This window comes from Tachypleus tridentatus, chromosome 7, assembly GCF_004210375.1.
Source record: "Tachypleus tridentatus isolate NWPU-2018 chromosome 7, ASM421037v1, whole genome shotgun sequence".
NCBI classification, from domain to species: Eukaryota; Metazoa; Arthropoda; class Merostomata; order Xiphosura; family Limulidae; genus Tachypleus; species Tachypleus tridentatus.
The window spans coordinates 193,774,404-193,791,772 of record NC_134831.1 but is presented as its reverse complement, the minus strand read 5'-3'; the positions used below and the strand labels follow the sequence as shown (position 1 = coordinate 193,791,772).

Here is a 17,369-nt window from a genome sequence, read left to right as displayed (position 1 = left end):
GATAATTCACAGTGCCCCAAACTCTTTCGGTGTGTCATGCGGACCATAACTACAAGTTGGTTGTGACCAACATGGTAGCCAACGTGTTACGTTTGATTTGATTTGCATTTCGTGTAAAGCTACACGAGGGCCATCTGCGCTAAGCATATCTAACTTAGTAGTGTAAGACCAGAGTCAGGAATCTAGTCATGATTACCCACCGCTAACTCATAGGCTACTATTTTACTAATGAATAATGGAATTGATCATAACATTATAACGTCGTTACGGCTGAAAGGGTAAGCATGTTTGGTGCAACGGCGTCAAGCGCCATAACCACCTGACCTGTGAAATGAAAGTTATAATGCTATTATAATATGGTATTTCCAGATAGTCAACCTTACAAGTACTAACTAGGCCCGACATTAGGTGTCTACGGGGAACGTATTAAATAAAGGTCAGTAGCAGCTATAAGTAACAATGTGGAGATGTGTTATAGTTAGTAGTAGCAGTAGGTAACAATGTGGAAATGTTTTATAGTCAGTAGCAAGTGTAAACACCATATAACTGGTGTAAAAATATTGTGTTGTGATGAACTTGAAACTGCATGTCTATATACGAGTAGCACCTGTTATAGCCACACAGCAGCTTTATTTAATAATGCCATTAACTGTCTTTATGAAAATTGTCAAAAAGTGACATTTTTCCAAATACGGATATTGATAAAATAATGCGTGTTTTAACTTGATCATTATAGACTGTGAGAGAAAGTCATCTGCTTGTATGAGAAATTGTGCGACCTCTGGTTGAGGAGTTAGGCGTAAAAAAAGCCAAAAGTTCGGATGTCGAACACGGGGGCACCGGTGGATGAACTGACACGAGCAATACACTTGGGCGTAGAGGAGGTCATTCTGGAAGAAGGGCTTTCAGGTTGGTCATAATGACATAAGAAAACGATATATCATAACTTAACAACTAAGTTGCAACCCTCAGTAGACGTCAGTTTTTACTATGTTTTGTATAACAAAAAAGTTTCACTTTTATATTTCAATCTTATGTACAACAGATTCTGACTGTCGTTTAAAATCTCGAGAGTGAAAAGAAACGCGTTTAATTCATTAAATCCTGAAATTATTCTAATAATGACATCTTCTCAAAGTGCTAAGCTTCATTCTATGTTGTGTTCTGTATTCAGTTCCAGATTCTTTTTATCAATCTATTCACTGATTCAATACTTATTTACGTCACGATCTAATTGCTCAGCCATCAGAAAGCCAGCTTGCTCAAGTAACACGAGTTTTAGTGTTTATAGAAGATGAGAAACATGGCGAGTCTTGCAGTAACTTTTTGCATATATGTAACGGCAGTTTCCAATCGGAGGGAACGAAAACTAGCAATAGTGTGCCTCTACAATCCCAGATTTAATAACAGCTAAAGAAGTGATAATGATATTGTAGATAAATTAACGCCTTTTAACCACCTTAATATTAAATACTGTATTGGTTGTTAAAATTTAAGTTAATTTGAAAAACAACAGTTTTGTTATATCTGAAATATTTTTCTCCAGTTGGTTCCGTAGAAAAAATTGCATCGTAGTTTTTCGTGCAAAAGAAACAACTCTTTTCTCAACTATCGTATTCATAATTACTATGATGCACGAAGTAACTTCACACTCTTTAGACGTCGTTCAAGCCCAAAGAAAATCGTATGTGGTGAAAAATTGATGAAAAGCTTTCGGAAGTCAAATGTAAAAATTGTTCCAAGTACCTGACATTGTGAAACTGTCTTAACAAATTGCTGTTGCGTCATACCATCTATTAGATCACAATAAAGGACTTATTGCGCTGGGCTGAAAAATTGTCTATAAATTTGTAACTGGAGAAAAGTCAGTTATGCTTGGCAGGTTTCCAAAAATGTTTTAATATTGTATTATACTTTTCAGGTTGAAACGTTCTGTTATGTACTATTGAGATTGATTTTCAATCAGAGATTACAAGTTACATGGCATTATAGTTAGAGAATTTGGAACACGCGACCTAATTGAAAGTTTTTATTTATTTTTATAGGGCTCAAATCCAATTTAGTATGAAGAAAATATTTAAATAATGAAACGTTACGCCATTTAAAAAAATTTTTGTTTGTCTTTACCTTTTATGCCCCCACTCCAGTGGCTCATTGGTAATACCAGTGGTAGGCAAAGCACAGGTAGGTTATTGTGTAGCTTTGTGCTTAACATCAACCAATTAGCTACCCTTTTATGTTATTTTGTACTTGTTTAACTTTAGCGTCTACACTTTTTTTCATAAAAAAAAAGAAAAAATCTGTCGTTAAATTGAAAGAATTTAAACTAACTTGCACGTCTTGTTCGTGTTCGAACTTCCGGAATATCAGAAAGTATAAAACTCGTGGTTAAGCCCATTTCTCGAGTCTTAGGCTCAAAGATGCTAAAATTGAAGAAAAGTTTAACAAGATTTCATATCTGAAATTTTTGCTTCTACTTAGTTTCGCAGGAAAAAAAAAAATCCTTTCAGTTTTCCAATGTCCGATTTTTATATTTAAAAATGATACTAAGGCCAAGACTCGACTTTCACACGCTCGTGCACAAGAAAATCAGTACTGCGAAAGTCCAACATTTACAAGTGTTGAAAATACTGTTACGTTTCAAGTACCGAATCAAGCACTGCCATTAACTACTGTTGGTGTATGGTAGCTAGCCAATGCCTATATCAGGAATTGTTTATCAAAGTGGCCATTTCTCCACAGCTACTTCTATTAGATTTCAAAACTCAAGAAACTCTTATACAAGGCATTTGTTATTGACAAATAACCGACGGAAGAGGGCAGAGAATAGATTACATGCCAAATTTTTATATTTTCTGCTATAATTTCTGTTAGACCAGACAGATTACACTAGATTATACAAATACGCGACATCAACTGTACTTTAAAGTATTAATTTTTATTTTACAAATAAATGACCTTTAAGCACAAACTAAAATAAATTGTACGCATTTATTTATTGCCTGACATTTTAAACGATATGACTTTTGGTTATTACCGGGTCTTTCCAGCAACTGTTATTGTGAAACCAAAATATCTATCATTTTGTTCTCATTTCAATTTCTTGTTTCTTTGTTTGTTTTTAAATGTCTAAAACTCCCAAATCGACGTTAAGTATATTGAAAACAGAAAAATGAATGTGTATTTGTGTATGTGCATATATGTATATATGTATATTTTACAACAAGTAAACAATTTATAGTCGAAACACTTTTAAATGATAACCGAAAGAGAGAATTTCGATGGACCAAAACCTCACCTTCTCATTTCTTCTGTTTACAGAGTCTGATGAGGTTTTCTGTCTAATTAAAGATTTGCTGTTCACAGAACAAGAATACTACATAACCTTGAGGAGTGTGTGTGACATGTATGAAAAGCCTTTGAGGTGAGTATCCATACCCAAAAATGTCAATTAAGGATTAAAGAACAAACCTTTGTGGTGAGTATCCGTACTCAGAAAAGTCCGTTAAGGACTACAGAATGGGCCTTTGTGGTGAGTATCCGTACTCAGAAAAGTCCATTAAGGACTACAGAACAAGCCTTTGTGGTGAGTAATCTACACGCGGAAAAGTTCATTAACGACTACAGAACAAACCTTTGTGGTGAGTACCCATACACCGTAAAGTTCGTTATAGACTATAGAACAAACCTTTGTCAAAATGCTTAAAAAGCCCTTTTTAAAGTTTAAACTATGGCTTGTCTGTTAAATAATTAGTAAATCGCTCAATTGTCTTTTTTTAAGTGTTTAAAAGAGTGAAGATAAAAAAAAAAAAGATTTTGATTTAGACTCCTAATCCTCCACGTGTTTCTTTACATTTTGTTGCATGATTTTTTTATGGCGAAGAAAAAACTGTTGAAAGTGGGTAGCCTAAACGCCTCTAACTGTCTACTGATTGATAAAAGCACAAATCGATAAGCTTTAACCAATATCACATAAATTAATCAAGTGGGTCCTGTACCTGCTGTAAATAAGAATAATTCGTTCGAAAATCAGATTTTAATCCTGTTGAGGTCATACCAATAAACTATATCATGATACAGGATGAACACGTCCACCAAAGTAAAAAAACACACACACATTGTGGCCTAAAAAAATGAAACTAAAACTGTTATAAAAATCGTTCCTCCTGTAAATTTACGGACTTTGAACGTTAAAATTCCGGGTTTGATTTCTATCTGTGGACAGAGAACAAATTGCATCCACTTTCGAACTATAAAGAGGTAATGAAATGTACAATTTCGTTTCCTAACTGACACGTATAGTCATTTGTCGAACGGAAATGGACTAAAACACGAGAAAATAAAAAATAACGGATAAGAAAGAATTATTTATTCGGTTAATTTTTTCAGAGCTACCTTCTATTATAACTATAACTTGGAAAATTTTCGTATATGTTATGTGTGTGAACGTGTACATATATTCAACAGTGAAATGAAACAAAATTAGAAGAAAGGACTGCGTTCAAAACAGCAAATCCAAACCTCTGACTAATGATAGTTTGTTATAAACATAAAACAAGCCCAAACAAAAATAAAAAACGCACTAATTGAAGGGATCCCAGGATACAGTCATAAAGTGGAATATAAAATGTACCATAAGTTTTGAAGGTGACTAAAAAGTAGGACATGCATTACGGTGGGATTTCGTCGTTTGTCAGTTTTAACCTTCGTTCGCCAGTCTCACATGAGGAAATTCATAAATAACAATAATAATTAAATAATAAAATAATCAAAAGAAACAAATATTAGGAAAGCGAGGTATAGGTGCTCAAGTCCACAACGCCCCACATCTATATCATCCTTCACTGCCTGCAGACAGTTGTGGGAAGGTGGCTGCTTTTCAAAGTAAAGAAGTAATAATAATAAGCTACTACTACTACTACTTAAGGAATACTATATATGTGCCGTTTATCTTGAGTATTTTACGAATTCGCAGAATTGAGAGGATGGTACCATGAACAGATTTTTTTTCTATGGAGTAATATTGTGGTAGCTTAATGATAGTTCTCTGGATAGAGCCTGTATAATTTCGGTATTTGTTTTACGTTTGGACATCTGTTCAAAGCTTTTAAGAAGGGTTAGTTTTCAATATCCCCCTATGTCTTAGAAACAACTTGTTTTATACTTTGAGTGTTTGTTCAAAGTTGATATTGAGGGGATTCGCTCCCCGATACCCTTACCCTCATTTCTAAACATGTTTCACTCTTTTGGGACGTTGTTGAAGACTGTTTCTAAAATAATTGTTTCTTGTTAAGACACGCTTGGCGCTTGCATCAGGCCAAGGCTAACTATTTAAGATATTGCTGTTTTACAGAAATTAATAGAATATTTACCGTTTGTACGACGCATTTTAGTATATCTGCGCGTGCGTGTACCTATCACAGACGAATTTCGAACGACACAATTTAATACGTATATGTAACAACCAATATAATTTTAGGAAAGTTTGTTGTTATTTACAAACACTTTGCACCAATGATATACATAAATCGGTTGTTTATTTCCATAAATTGAATACACGATTATTATACTTCAGAGAAGAAAATATGGCTACATTACTTTGAAACTGTGGTATGGATAACGCACAGAAGCGTTGGAATGAGACAGCTGGACATTTAGCCTAGGACTGTGGTTCAGCGCTAAGTTTGTGGGTTTATAACGCTAAAAATTGCGTTTGATATTCACGGTTGGCAATGCACAGATAAGCCATCGTGTAGCTTTGTGCTTCACTGCAAACAAACAAAACCTTGTACTGACAAAAATTCAAAGTAATTCCATTAAGATTTTCTCAAAGTATCACGAATGCGCTATCTGTCGGAGACTGAAACAATTACAAGTGATGCAGTTTTACTTCAGGAGTGTAAAATAATGACTTCGACTATTTTTGGTTGAAAACAATACGATAAGGTTTCTATTGTACGAATGTCTAATTGAAAATTTTGGATTTATATTTTAAGATTTAAATATTCTTTCCGAGCATGGCCTTTTTTTTTTTCCAATTTATTGAAATCCCAAATAACTGAATAAGTTCCGTTTAGCAATTTAAAATTAAAGGTCATTATCCCAGCGCACTACAAGTTTCGTCACCATTTGTTATGCATGTTTCATCTTGTTCTTCATGAAAGATCTGACACTGCAGAGTTCAGTTTCAGATTTCGTGTCTGATAGTTGTCGATTCCTTCTGGTAAACCAACATTTTCTTTGGTTTCCTTTAGCATTCATCTTGTTGTTTTTTGAAAAATAAAAAAATTAAAAAATCTTATTTCTTGTACAAGATGCTCTCGACAGATAACCTTTTATATAAGATTTTAGACTGTTGACACAAGCATTATTTTATTTAAAATGTTTTATACTGCTGTAGAAAGTATACTTTTATAGAGTGAGTTCGTTACTGATGATGTGGGTAAGCTGTTTTAGGGGCGCTTTAGACTAACAAAATAATTTTTATTCGAGAAAATTTTAGACAAATGACATTGGTTACCATTATTGGCAGCGTGTTTTTAAACTGATCATATAAGTTGTATTTGGTTAGAGGGTGTTCTGGGCTGATGAATACAGACAATCTTTTTTAGAGAGCAATTTAGATTGGTTAAGCATGTAACGTTTTTTAGAGGGTGTCCTATCTTTCTTAGCTGATTTTCGTACGAGTGTTTTTGTTTGTTTTTATCAAATGATTAATGCGATTAGTAAATATGATTTATTCCAAATAAATCTTTGGTCACTTTGTAGGAAACTGCTTTGTTTTGGACCTGATGAACACAAAGCGCTCTTTGAATGGGTAGATCCAATTAGTTCTTTAAGCAATCTGGTGATTAACAAGGTAAGTCATTTGTAATAACACTTGCAATTAACATCTAGCGTTTGGGGTCATCAAAGTTAGGCCTATAAAGGCCTCTGCTGTGCGGTTAATACTTTTTATTACACAGAAAAAATCAAAACATTTTTTATCGGTTTATTGTCCTCTTCTCCTCTGTGGCCTAGTGATAAGTTTGCACACTTACGATGCTAAAAATCAGGTTTAGATACCCGTGATGGGCAGGGTACAGTTAGCCCGCTGCGTACTATGTATCTCTGAGCATAACTAAACACAAAAGTGATATATTCTTGAACGCTTGGCTTTTATCAACTTTTACAATGTGAATAGTAAATGTAGATTATAGACAAGTAATCCAACATGTTTAATATTTTTTAAAATGAACTAATTTTTTCTACTCTATTAATATTTTTTAAATATTTTATTCGTGGTGAAAAAATTCCTAAATATATTTAATGCTTTTAGTTAGTTAGTTATCACCAATAGATTCCATCAAGGAACATAGGGCCGCAATCGCTTGCGGATTCTTCAACAGGTATTTAAGTGAGTAGGTCCCTAATTTAGTAGTGTAAGCCTAGAGGGAAGGCAGCTAGTCATCACCACCCACTCTTGGGCTCCTCTTTTACCAACGAATAGTGGGATTGACTGTCACATTATAACGCCCATATGGCTGGGAGGACGAGCATGTTTGGCGCGACGCGGGCGCGAACCCGTGACCCTCGGATTACGATTCGCACGCCTTACGCGCTTGGCCATGCCGTGCCATTTAATGCTCTAATAGTTACGATTTTTTCATTCACGTTCAAGGAAAAAAATACTACATTGCTTTTAGCGTTTACTGTTATTAACAATGTTTAATTAAAAAAATATATAGAATGACGCGAAGAAACATCGACACGATCTGAAATAATACAATACCTTATTAGTGGTGGTGATTATAACGTTTTGTTCTTTTGGTCAAAATTCTTATATCCTCTGTAATGTTAGTTTCATGAGGCCGAGAGCAACACGATATCTTATATGTCGAGAATGTACCTGACATTTAATTTTATTGTTCAATATAGTTATACATCTATGACATTAACCAATCTATAAAATAGATACTAATATAGTTATAACCTTGAAACTAATCGGTATTTAGGTTTAAAACTAAAATACCAAAAATATCCTTCCAGATCTCCCATACAAAATTTCTAATGAACGAAGAATAAGATGGATAACTAAAGTAAAATAATAATATTTAATAATATATCGTGGTAAAATGAATAAATAAGTATGGTGCCCAAAATCCTTACCATAATTTCAGAGTGATGTACGTAAAGAAAATTTTGAAATTCTTACACTTCACCAGTTTAACCCAATTCACACCATATATTCTTCGACAAGAAATATTTATTAGTATCGAGGAAAAGTCTACGTTGGCACTGTATATAGAAGATATAATTTGGCTAAAGAATTATACTCTCTTTACTTTTCATTCAAGTTTTTATTATTAATTACAGTGGCTAAAGTGTGAATACCGCCATCTTAAAATACGCTCGTCGAGACTTTCACGTCAACAAGCATTTCGCAAACAATTATGGGTAATAATCTTCATACTCCATCTAGTGATTAGGACGGATAATAATTGTGATTTATTTTTAAATTTACGAAGATTCTGTTCTAATTGACATTATACAACCTTGTGCAAATTAATTGAAACAAATGATCATTTTACAATATTTTCAGCATGGCAGCCGGTGTAGACTCGTTGGACCCGCTGATTTCCTTTAATATTCATTTTTTCACACAGACGGCGTCATTAGCTGTGTTTTGCAGTACGGTCGATCTATTTTTGGGATATATGACGAAATTTTGAGGAATATTACGTCATTCGAAATTGCGTTAGAAGGGCAAGGAGACCAGTCAAAAAACAATTTCTTACCAACTTAATGAAGAAAAACGGTATCAATGGGGTCTGAAATACAAGAACTGGACGCAAGAACAATGGAGGAAGGTGTTATTCAGTGATGAGACTCATTTCTTCGTACAGGGTCAAAGAAGCCTGCATGTTCGCAGATCTCCAGGTGAGAAACTTCGAGAATCTCACATCAATCAGTTCGTAAAACATCCCTTGAAGATGTTTTGGGGCTTTTTCAGCTACTATGGCGTCGGAGGCTTACATATCGTAAAAGGTATGATGCGAGGACCACAGTACATCGAAGTTTTGCAGAGAAATATTGTTCCAGAATTGAAAAAGAGATTTCCAGATGGATCTGGCATTTTTCAGCAAGATCTGGCATCATGCCACACATCGAAGCTTGTGAAGAATTTTATGACTATAACATGAATAAAGGTGCTGGACTGGCCTGGAAACTCTCTGGACTTAAATCCTATTAAAATTCTTTGGGTGATTTGTAAAGAAAGACTTCGGGAAAAAGACTGTACTACGAAAGATAGGCTAATTGAGGCCATAATTGAGGTGTGGTACCGCGATCCAAAAATTAGTAAAGATTGCAGTCAACTCGTGGACTCAATGCCGAAGCGGATTAATGATCTTCTGAAAAATAAAGGCGGTCATATCATGCATTAATTTGTGAGTAATTTTTGGATTCTCAGAAATAAAATGCAAAAAAATCGTAATATTCCGTCTTGTTTCAATTAATTTGCACAAGGGCGTAGTTTTAAGATGATAGAAACATACCACAATAATACCTCCTTTGTAAAGCTAGTATGTATTCAACAGGACAGGTTTCTAACCACCAATGCTCACAGTTTCAAATGAATATGTTAGTAAGAGTTGGCCCCAAAGTTAACCCCACTGCCTCACCACCTGTTTGGTCATATAATTGACTGTTAAGGTCAACGTGATTATTCTTGAGGGAAAGCTTCAGTAATACTGTTGATGACTAAAGTTTGTGAACGTTTCATATCTAGTGGGGAAAAGTTTCTTTATGAATTATTTGTATTGTTTCCTCATGTTTGTGAATAAAAGTTCAATGCCAAAACTGGCAAGTATCTACTGATTGCTAGTGTTAAGTTTAGAAATTTCTTATGCAAATTTACCACACTCAAGATAAGTTCCTGAAGATAAAATGTGTATATTCTGAAATGTTTGTTTTTGTGTGTGTGTGTATTAGTTTGTTATAACTTAAAAAACAAGCCAAAACAAAAACGCTGCACTAACTGAAAAGATCCCAGAGTACATTACTGTTTGTACCCTAGGATATTTTCAATTAATGCAGCGTTTTTTGGTTTGTCTTGTTTTTTTAAGTTATAACAAACTAATATAATTAGATGTTTGGATTTGCTGGTTTAACACAGTCCTTCCTTGTAATTTTGTTTACTTAACTTTATCAAAATGTATTAACTTTCACTAAAATATATATACATATATTTCTTAACAAAAGTAAATGCAATGTAAAATTAAACACTTATTACTTTATACAAGAAAACTTAAATTAGAACAATTTTTGAGACCATTTCTCAAAGAACATACATAGTTAAGTACAGCATGAGGTAAGTTAACACTGTTTACCATAAACTTTTCAAAATCCCACTGAGTGATTTATTGTTTGTTGCTGCATGTTTACAAGGTTCAAAGAGCAATAAAAGAACGTTAGATAACAGAAGCTGTGAAAAGTGGAAACTTGTATAACTGTAATTGTTTGTTATAACCTGCAGTAATTTTAGAAAAAAATATATATTTTTAACCTTACTTCACATTTTTCCACTTTCACTACAGATTATTTTGTTACAGTTAGTGTTATGGTAGAGAACATATGAGAAATTATAAAATGTTACCAAAATAAAACAACTGATGTTCAATCAAGAGGTTCTAGAGAGTATGGAAATGAAATATAAAAACTTTTTTAAGATAAACAGAAATATTTTTATTCTTAATGTAAAAACCACCTAGCACTCATACTGATTCAGTAAATCTTACAATAAATATTTTCATAAATTTTTTTCATTATCACATACTTTTCACATTTACTAAATTCACACTATGTTTCAGGACAGTAAGTTTGAGATTACAATAAAAATTAATTTTTCAACGTGGATTGTGAGTCCAATAGAGAAACCTGTTCACATAGGGTTAAATGTTCATAAATGTATATTTTCAATCTTAACACTCCTACGAAAAGAGGGGCCTAATGGGCCCCAGAGCAACTTGAAAGGTTATTAATATTAGGCTAATAATTTTGTATTTAAATGAAATTGCCATTTAAATCCATTAATGAATGGATTAACGAGATTCCCACTGTCCCTATCTACTATCTAGCGAAACCACAGCCGGGTGAACGGGCTTGGAGAAATCAGGACTAGAAACGTCTTTTCGTATGAGTGTTAATTTGCGATTTCTTTTCGACCATTTTCTTCAATATAAAAATATATCTTAGTTACATGTAATAATGTTTTAAACTATTTCATGAAAAGTTAAAAGATGCTTGATTTAGACAGAAATGGATATAACTAAGCCACTTGTACCAGGATCAATAGCCTAAAACTTCCCACTTCTGATGGCCACTCTGTAGTAAAAAATGTATTTTACTATTAAGAATTATCACTTATAAATAACAAAATCTAATGGGTCAATGGAAGCCACTTGGCCTAATACTTGTGTCAATTAATCACAGATATAGGAATGAGGGAAGAACATGTGTAAGTTACTTGGTTTGCATTTTATTAATATCACAAGTTAACAATTACTTATTACTACTATCAAAACTACACCACAGATGATTGTTGAGTCTAGCTGGCTGGCCAATAGGAATAACTGCCATGGAAACCAAGCATTTTGAAGCAACTATCTTACTATCCAGGGGGTCAAGTGGAAAGTTCCGAGTTTTTTTTTAACCATTCAGGAAAGTTAAAACTGCATATTCCTTACAATTTTTTTTACTAAACCAAAATATAATTTGGGAAAGATGAGTAACTGATCATACATTTTATGTCAACAACAATTTCTGTGAGTAATATGAACAAAAACAAATTTACATTCTGAAACTCAGCATGGTAAATATCTCTAACTACAAAATCAACAGTGATGTTTCAAGGAATACTACCCTGTGTAACATCATCAGTGATAAGTAACCTATTATTTTTGTTTTAATCACTTAACAGTTTTTTAATCAAATATTTATCATTTTTTATATCTTTCCACTCTTGTACTTCAATGTCACCTTTCTAACAAATTAATGAACTTTTACGAAAATTAAGGATTAGAGCAGAAAATCAATCCAGGAGAATGACAACAACAGAAACATGAATTTTGACAAATAGATAAAGTAACTGTAAATTACACAATAAACAAATAGATAAAGTAACTGTAAATTACACAATAAACACTGAGATTGACCACATGATGTGAATTTGGGAGAATCAGGAGATGGGCATTATTATTCAGAGAGGGATGCAACCACATCCCTTGCTCTCTCTCCTCCCTATTTTTTCATGCTATTCTCCCCTTTATTGGTGCATTATCATGAAGCACAAAAGAGAATTATAAAATCAACATAGCACTGATTAGCAAAACAATACCACAAACCACAATTATAGTAACTTTTAGTCCAAATCTTACAACATAAGAGACTGAAATGTATCTATACTCAGCAATAAGAGCCTGTCAATTTCCTTCTGAAATGTATACACTGACAATGTTTTTCTAGTAAATATGCAATCATAACCAGCAACTTGCTAAATTATTAGCATTAATATTGAACCTGACTTGCATATAATATTTCAAGTTATGCCTACAGGGATCTACTGATAGAAACTTTTGTTTTTTGTTAAAGATTCCTTTCATTTGAGTGAGATCACCCTGTAAGTGTTTTTTCTTTACACAGTTTCTTCCATTTTATCAATGTTTGCAAGCTTAACATATGGACAACTAAGGGCCATTTGGTTTTCCAAGGCTGTCCCTGCACATCCATCCTTTAGAAAAACAAACAAAAAACTGTTATTCACAAATTCCCCTCTTATAAAAAACAAAGTGAAGCTCTCGTCTTCACTGTTTCTGACAGTAAACCATTTTATGTCATCAACCCTGTTAGAAAAATAAAACTGTCTCAAGATTGCACGACAAAATCATTCTGTTTTAATATTAGACAAGTATTGCACAATTTAGATAAGAGCTTTGACAAATGTTATTCGGTTAACTGAGAAATTTCGCATACATTTCAGTGTGCGTTGTTGCACTGTAATTTTAGGTTATGCCTAATCATTTCTTTGTGAATGTAGCATGCTGTATCTCAAATGAATTGAACCGTAACACAGACTTTCATTCGCTTTGTGGTTTTGTTTCTTTCAAATAGTTTTTTATTATTATTGTTTACTAGGTGAATTGTTGGTACTTACTTGCATGAAATGTTAATTGATTTGAATTTCTTAAAACTAAATCTCCTCTATGTTAATTCTAGAATTACTTAATTTCTTTGATTTTACTTTCACGATTCAACGACATTCACACTGTAGTTTATGAAAATCTAAATATCTGAATTTGTATTTAACTATAACCATAACATAAAAAACCCGTATTAATTTTACTTGTTACTAGTTGTCTCCGTAAGCTTAATCTAAATCATTTACATTTTACACTAACGTTGCGTGAGGTTAAGGCATAATTGACTAGCTAACTTCTACTTCAATAATAACTCATTTTTAATTTTTTATGTTAAATTTTGAAGATAACATGTTTGATAATATACCGAGTGAAATTAAACTGAAAATGCTAGCTTATAGACTCGTACACAATATTAATAGTTAATTTGCAGTTTAAGTACAAAAATATTTTGAAATGTAAGTACATTATTGGCCTCGGAGTCCGAGGGTCGCGGGTTCGGGCCAGCGTCGCGCCAAACATGCTCGCCCTCCCAGCCGTGGGGGCGGTATAATGTGACGGTCAATCCCACTATTCGTTGGTAAAAGAGTAGCCCAAGAGTTGGCGGTGGGTGGTGATGACTAGCTGCCTTCCCTCTAGTCTTACACTACTAAATTAGGGACGGCTCGGTGCAGTGGGCTAACAAACTACTAACTTAAATACCTGTTGAAGAATCCGCAAGCGATTGCGGCCCTATGTTCCTTGATGGAAACTAATGGTGATAACTAACTAACTAACTACATTATTAAATGAAAACAGTGTTTATGTTATTAGCTAAGAAGGTTTAAGAGTTGCCTCTATCCATCATTTTCTAAAAACATACTTTTTTTAACTTGTGATCCAAGTTGCTTGTTGGTGCGTTACTTTGTCGGTTACGACTAATAACATACCAGCCATACAAAAAATGTAAAGAAAATTACCGTCAGTATTACTAATAATATTGCCCCCCGCTAGTACAGCGGTATATCTCCGGATTTACAACGCTAAAATCAGCGGTTCGATTCTCCTCGGTGGGCTGAGCAGATAGCCCGATGTGGCTTTGCTATAAGAAAAATACAAATAATATTAAATAAGGTGAGCCAAATGCAGCCACGTGATTAGCACACTTTAGTGGCTTGCGCCACTTATCGATAGTATAATAATCAATACAATTCTACTTTTAGTTTATATTCAGGGGTTCGATTTCTCTCGGTGGACTCAGCAGATTGCCCCCAATGTGGCTTTGCTATAATAAAACACACACAAACACACATTTAGTTTATATTATTGTTAAATACTTTAGTATCTTAAGTGATTTACTATTTTTAATTCATTAATTTTAAATTATTTTAATTTAATTTTTTATTTTATATTTGGTCTGACATGGCTGGGTGGTTAGAGCTCTCGACTCGCAGTCTGAGGGTGGCGGGTTCGAATCTTCCATCACACCAAACATACTCGTCCTTTCAGCAGTGGGATCGTTGTAATGTGTCAGTGAAACCCACTATTCGTTAGCAAAAAAGTAGCCCGAGAGTTTGCGATGGGTGGTGATTAGCTGTCTTCCTTCTAGTCTTTCAGTACTAAATTTGGGACAGGTAGCGCAGATATTCCTCGTATAGGATTGCGCGAGATTCAAACAAACCGAAGCAATTTTTCTGTTTTCTGTACTGTTTGTTGCCATTTATCCCTAACTGAGGGCCTACAGAAGTTCTTCCTTTTGTTTTTCTTCCTGATGTTAGTAGAAGTTTATTTCTTCAGATTCTATTGATGAATACCTAACTGCATCATACATGAATATCTGAGGGCCGCGAGTTCGAATTCCCGTCACGCCAAACATGCTCATTCTTTCAGCCGTGGGGGCCTTATAATGTTTCGATCAATCTCATTATTAGTTGGAAAAAGAGTAGCCCAATAATTGGCGTTGAGTGGTGATGACTAGCTGCCTTCCCTCTAGTTTTACACTGCTAAATTAGGGACAGTTAGCGCAGATAGCCCTTGTGTAGTTTTGCGCAAAATTCAAAATAAACAAACAAACATTCGATTAGAGTAACCTTTCTTCTAATTCATCGCCTCCAAATTATGGATGGTTAGCGCAAGTATGGCTCGAATGGTTTTGTGTGAAATTCCTTTACACAGAAATTAACTTATTTCACACACTTCTTTTTTTGTTGTTTTGGATTTTGTGTGTGTAAATTAGTTTATAAGAGACCCAGATATAAAACTGCTTAATATGTGGACTTCCTCACTGGTAATGTATGATAGAAAAACAGGTGAATAACTTGATGATTAATAGGTATTGTGAAAGATCGTTTGCAATATAATTAAAATATTCTATTTCTGCTATTACAGTATTTTACTCCATTAAATTTTGTAATTCCACATTATCCGTCCAAAGTATTTGCCATTTCAGGTTTTGTTGTTGTTAAATGCTGTGTTGCCCCCTGCTAGTACAGCGGTATGTCTCCGGATTTACAACGCTAAAATCAGGGGTTCGATTCCCCTCGGTGGGCTGAGCAGATAGCTCCATGTGACTTTGCTATAAGAAAAACACACAAACACGTTAAATGCTGTCTTAGGGTGTCTTTTTTATAACATTATAGTCATTTAGGGTATTATTATCTTATGTTATGTGTTTTAATTAAGAGATATGAACGTAATTAACGTTTATACTTCTTGAGAACATACGTTTATTAATTATTAAGTAATACAATGCACTTTCTAATAGCTACAGGTGATACTGAGAGATTGGGATCCTTTAAGATCAAGAGTTGGTAAGTAAAAGAAATAAGAAATATTTTTAACGTTTATTCGTAGTTTTATGCCACACTGCAGCTGTTATATTCTTTATAATGTATTAAAAATTTCCAGGAACTAATATGGACTAACTACAGTATCTTTGTGTTACTATAGATGGCGCTAAAAGTGTCATTAATCGGTAACTATGAAAAATTTTAAACGACAAACTTAACTGCCCCCAGCTGTTATTTGACTTTCAGGACACCCCTAATAAATACTACACAATAGTCTCATCACTTGCCTGCCTTGCTAGAAAAAACAGAAAGGGTATATTTGAACGAACTTGTTTATCTTACCTGTATAAAAACGTATTTTGAAACAGTTGTACTTTATTTGCTGCATAAAGTCTTGAACTTAAATATATAGTTTTAGTTAGCATCCATTAGGTGTATCATCAATTAGGTGTATCATCAGTATTGTATCGTCTTTCAGTGTGATTGTTCCATATAATGCTGATATTATTCAGGATGTTTCACTGCTACATAAGGTACACACAAATAACATGTCGATTACACTCGTCCATGCAAGTCACAACATCAACAACAGAAATGTCGTGACTATCGTTAAAAAAAAGTCAATAAAACCAATTATTTTCATTAACTTCTTTTCTTTTTGAGGTGATATCTTGAAAACGTTAATTAATTAGTTAATTAGTTCGCGAGTATTGCCATGTTTTGAGAACAAACGGAATTATGCAAGTTACGGTTATGTACATACCGTTTATCTCACATTTTAATTCGTTTTTCTGAGTGATTCGGTTGTGAATAATGTTGGTACCTTCTGTTGTCGTTTAAGCATATAATGTGTTTTAATTGTTATTTGATTTTTATTTCTTATTTTCTAGAAAGACAATTATGTGAAACATTTAATTTAGATTCCATGATTTACTTTTGCATATATTTTCATGTAGGAAATGTTTTCAGCAAGCACCTGTGGACAACGTATGGAGAGTACCAGGAACATCTTAATTCTGTGGCAGTTCCGTGAGTTAAAAAAAAAATATCAGCTTTTAGTTGCTTAATACTGAGAGTATATAAAAAAAATAGCAACGATAAGAAAAAAGGAATAGTGACCCACAAGATACCACTTCAGGTAGCTGAATTCTTGGTTTATATTGTAGTCTGTGTACGAAAATGATGTTTTGACTAAAAGTGGAGTATGGGAAGAAAATATTATTTCGAAAGTGTTTGTGACCTTTGTCACGGAAGAGTAAATAATCAACCAGAATGCTTGGTGTCAGTGAATAGATTTCTTCAACAGTAATTTATCATTTAGATATTTATTTTGGCCAGCAGATGTCGAAATGTTGTCGTTATTCAATTTGTATTGGTTACGAGGTGTTTGTCTTTTTCTTTACAGTGAACAAAAATCCCTCTCTTT

General features: G+C 33.7%; 1 protein-coding gene across 5 annotated transcripts in view; it reads left to right on the top strand.

Annotated features, from left to right (window-relative positions):
- LOC143257602 (uncharacterized) overlaps window positions 1-17,369 on the top strand; it is a 117,656-nt gene that overhangs the window by 37,075 nt on the left and 63,212 nt on the right. For 4 of the 5 annotated variants that reach the window (XM_076516565.1, XM_076516568.1, XM_076516566.1 and 1 more), the window contains exons 2-6: window positions 737-909; window positions 3,322-3,424; window positions 6,769-6,859; window positions 15,919-15,964; window positions 16,900-16,972. In XM_076516565.1, coding sequence (XP_076372680.1) covers window positions 822-909; window positions 3,322-3,424; window positions 6,769-6,859; window positions 15,919-15,964; window positions 16,900-16,972 — 401 coding nt within the window. In that variant the 5' untranslated portion in view covers window positions 737-821. The remainder of the gene's footprint in view (window positions 1-736; window positions 910-3,321; window positions 3,425-6,768; window positions 6,860-15,918; window positions 15,965-16,899; window positions 16,973-17,369) is intronic. The other variant, XM_076516567.1, reaches the window with a different exon arrangement.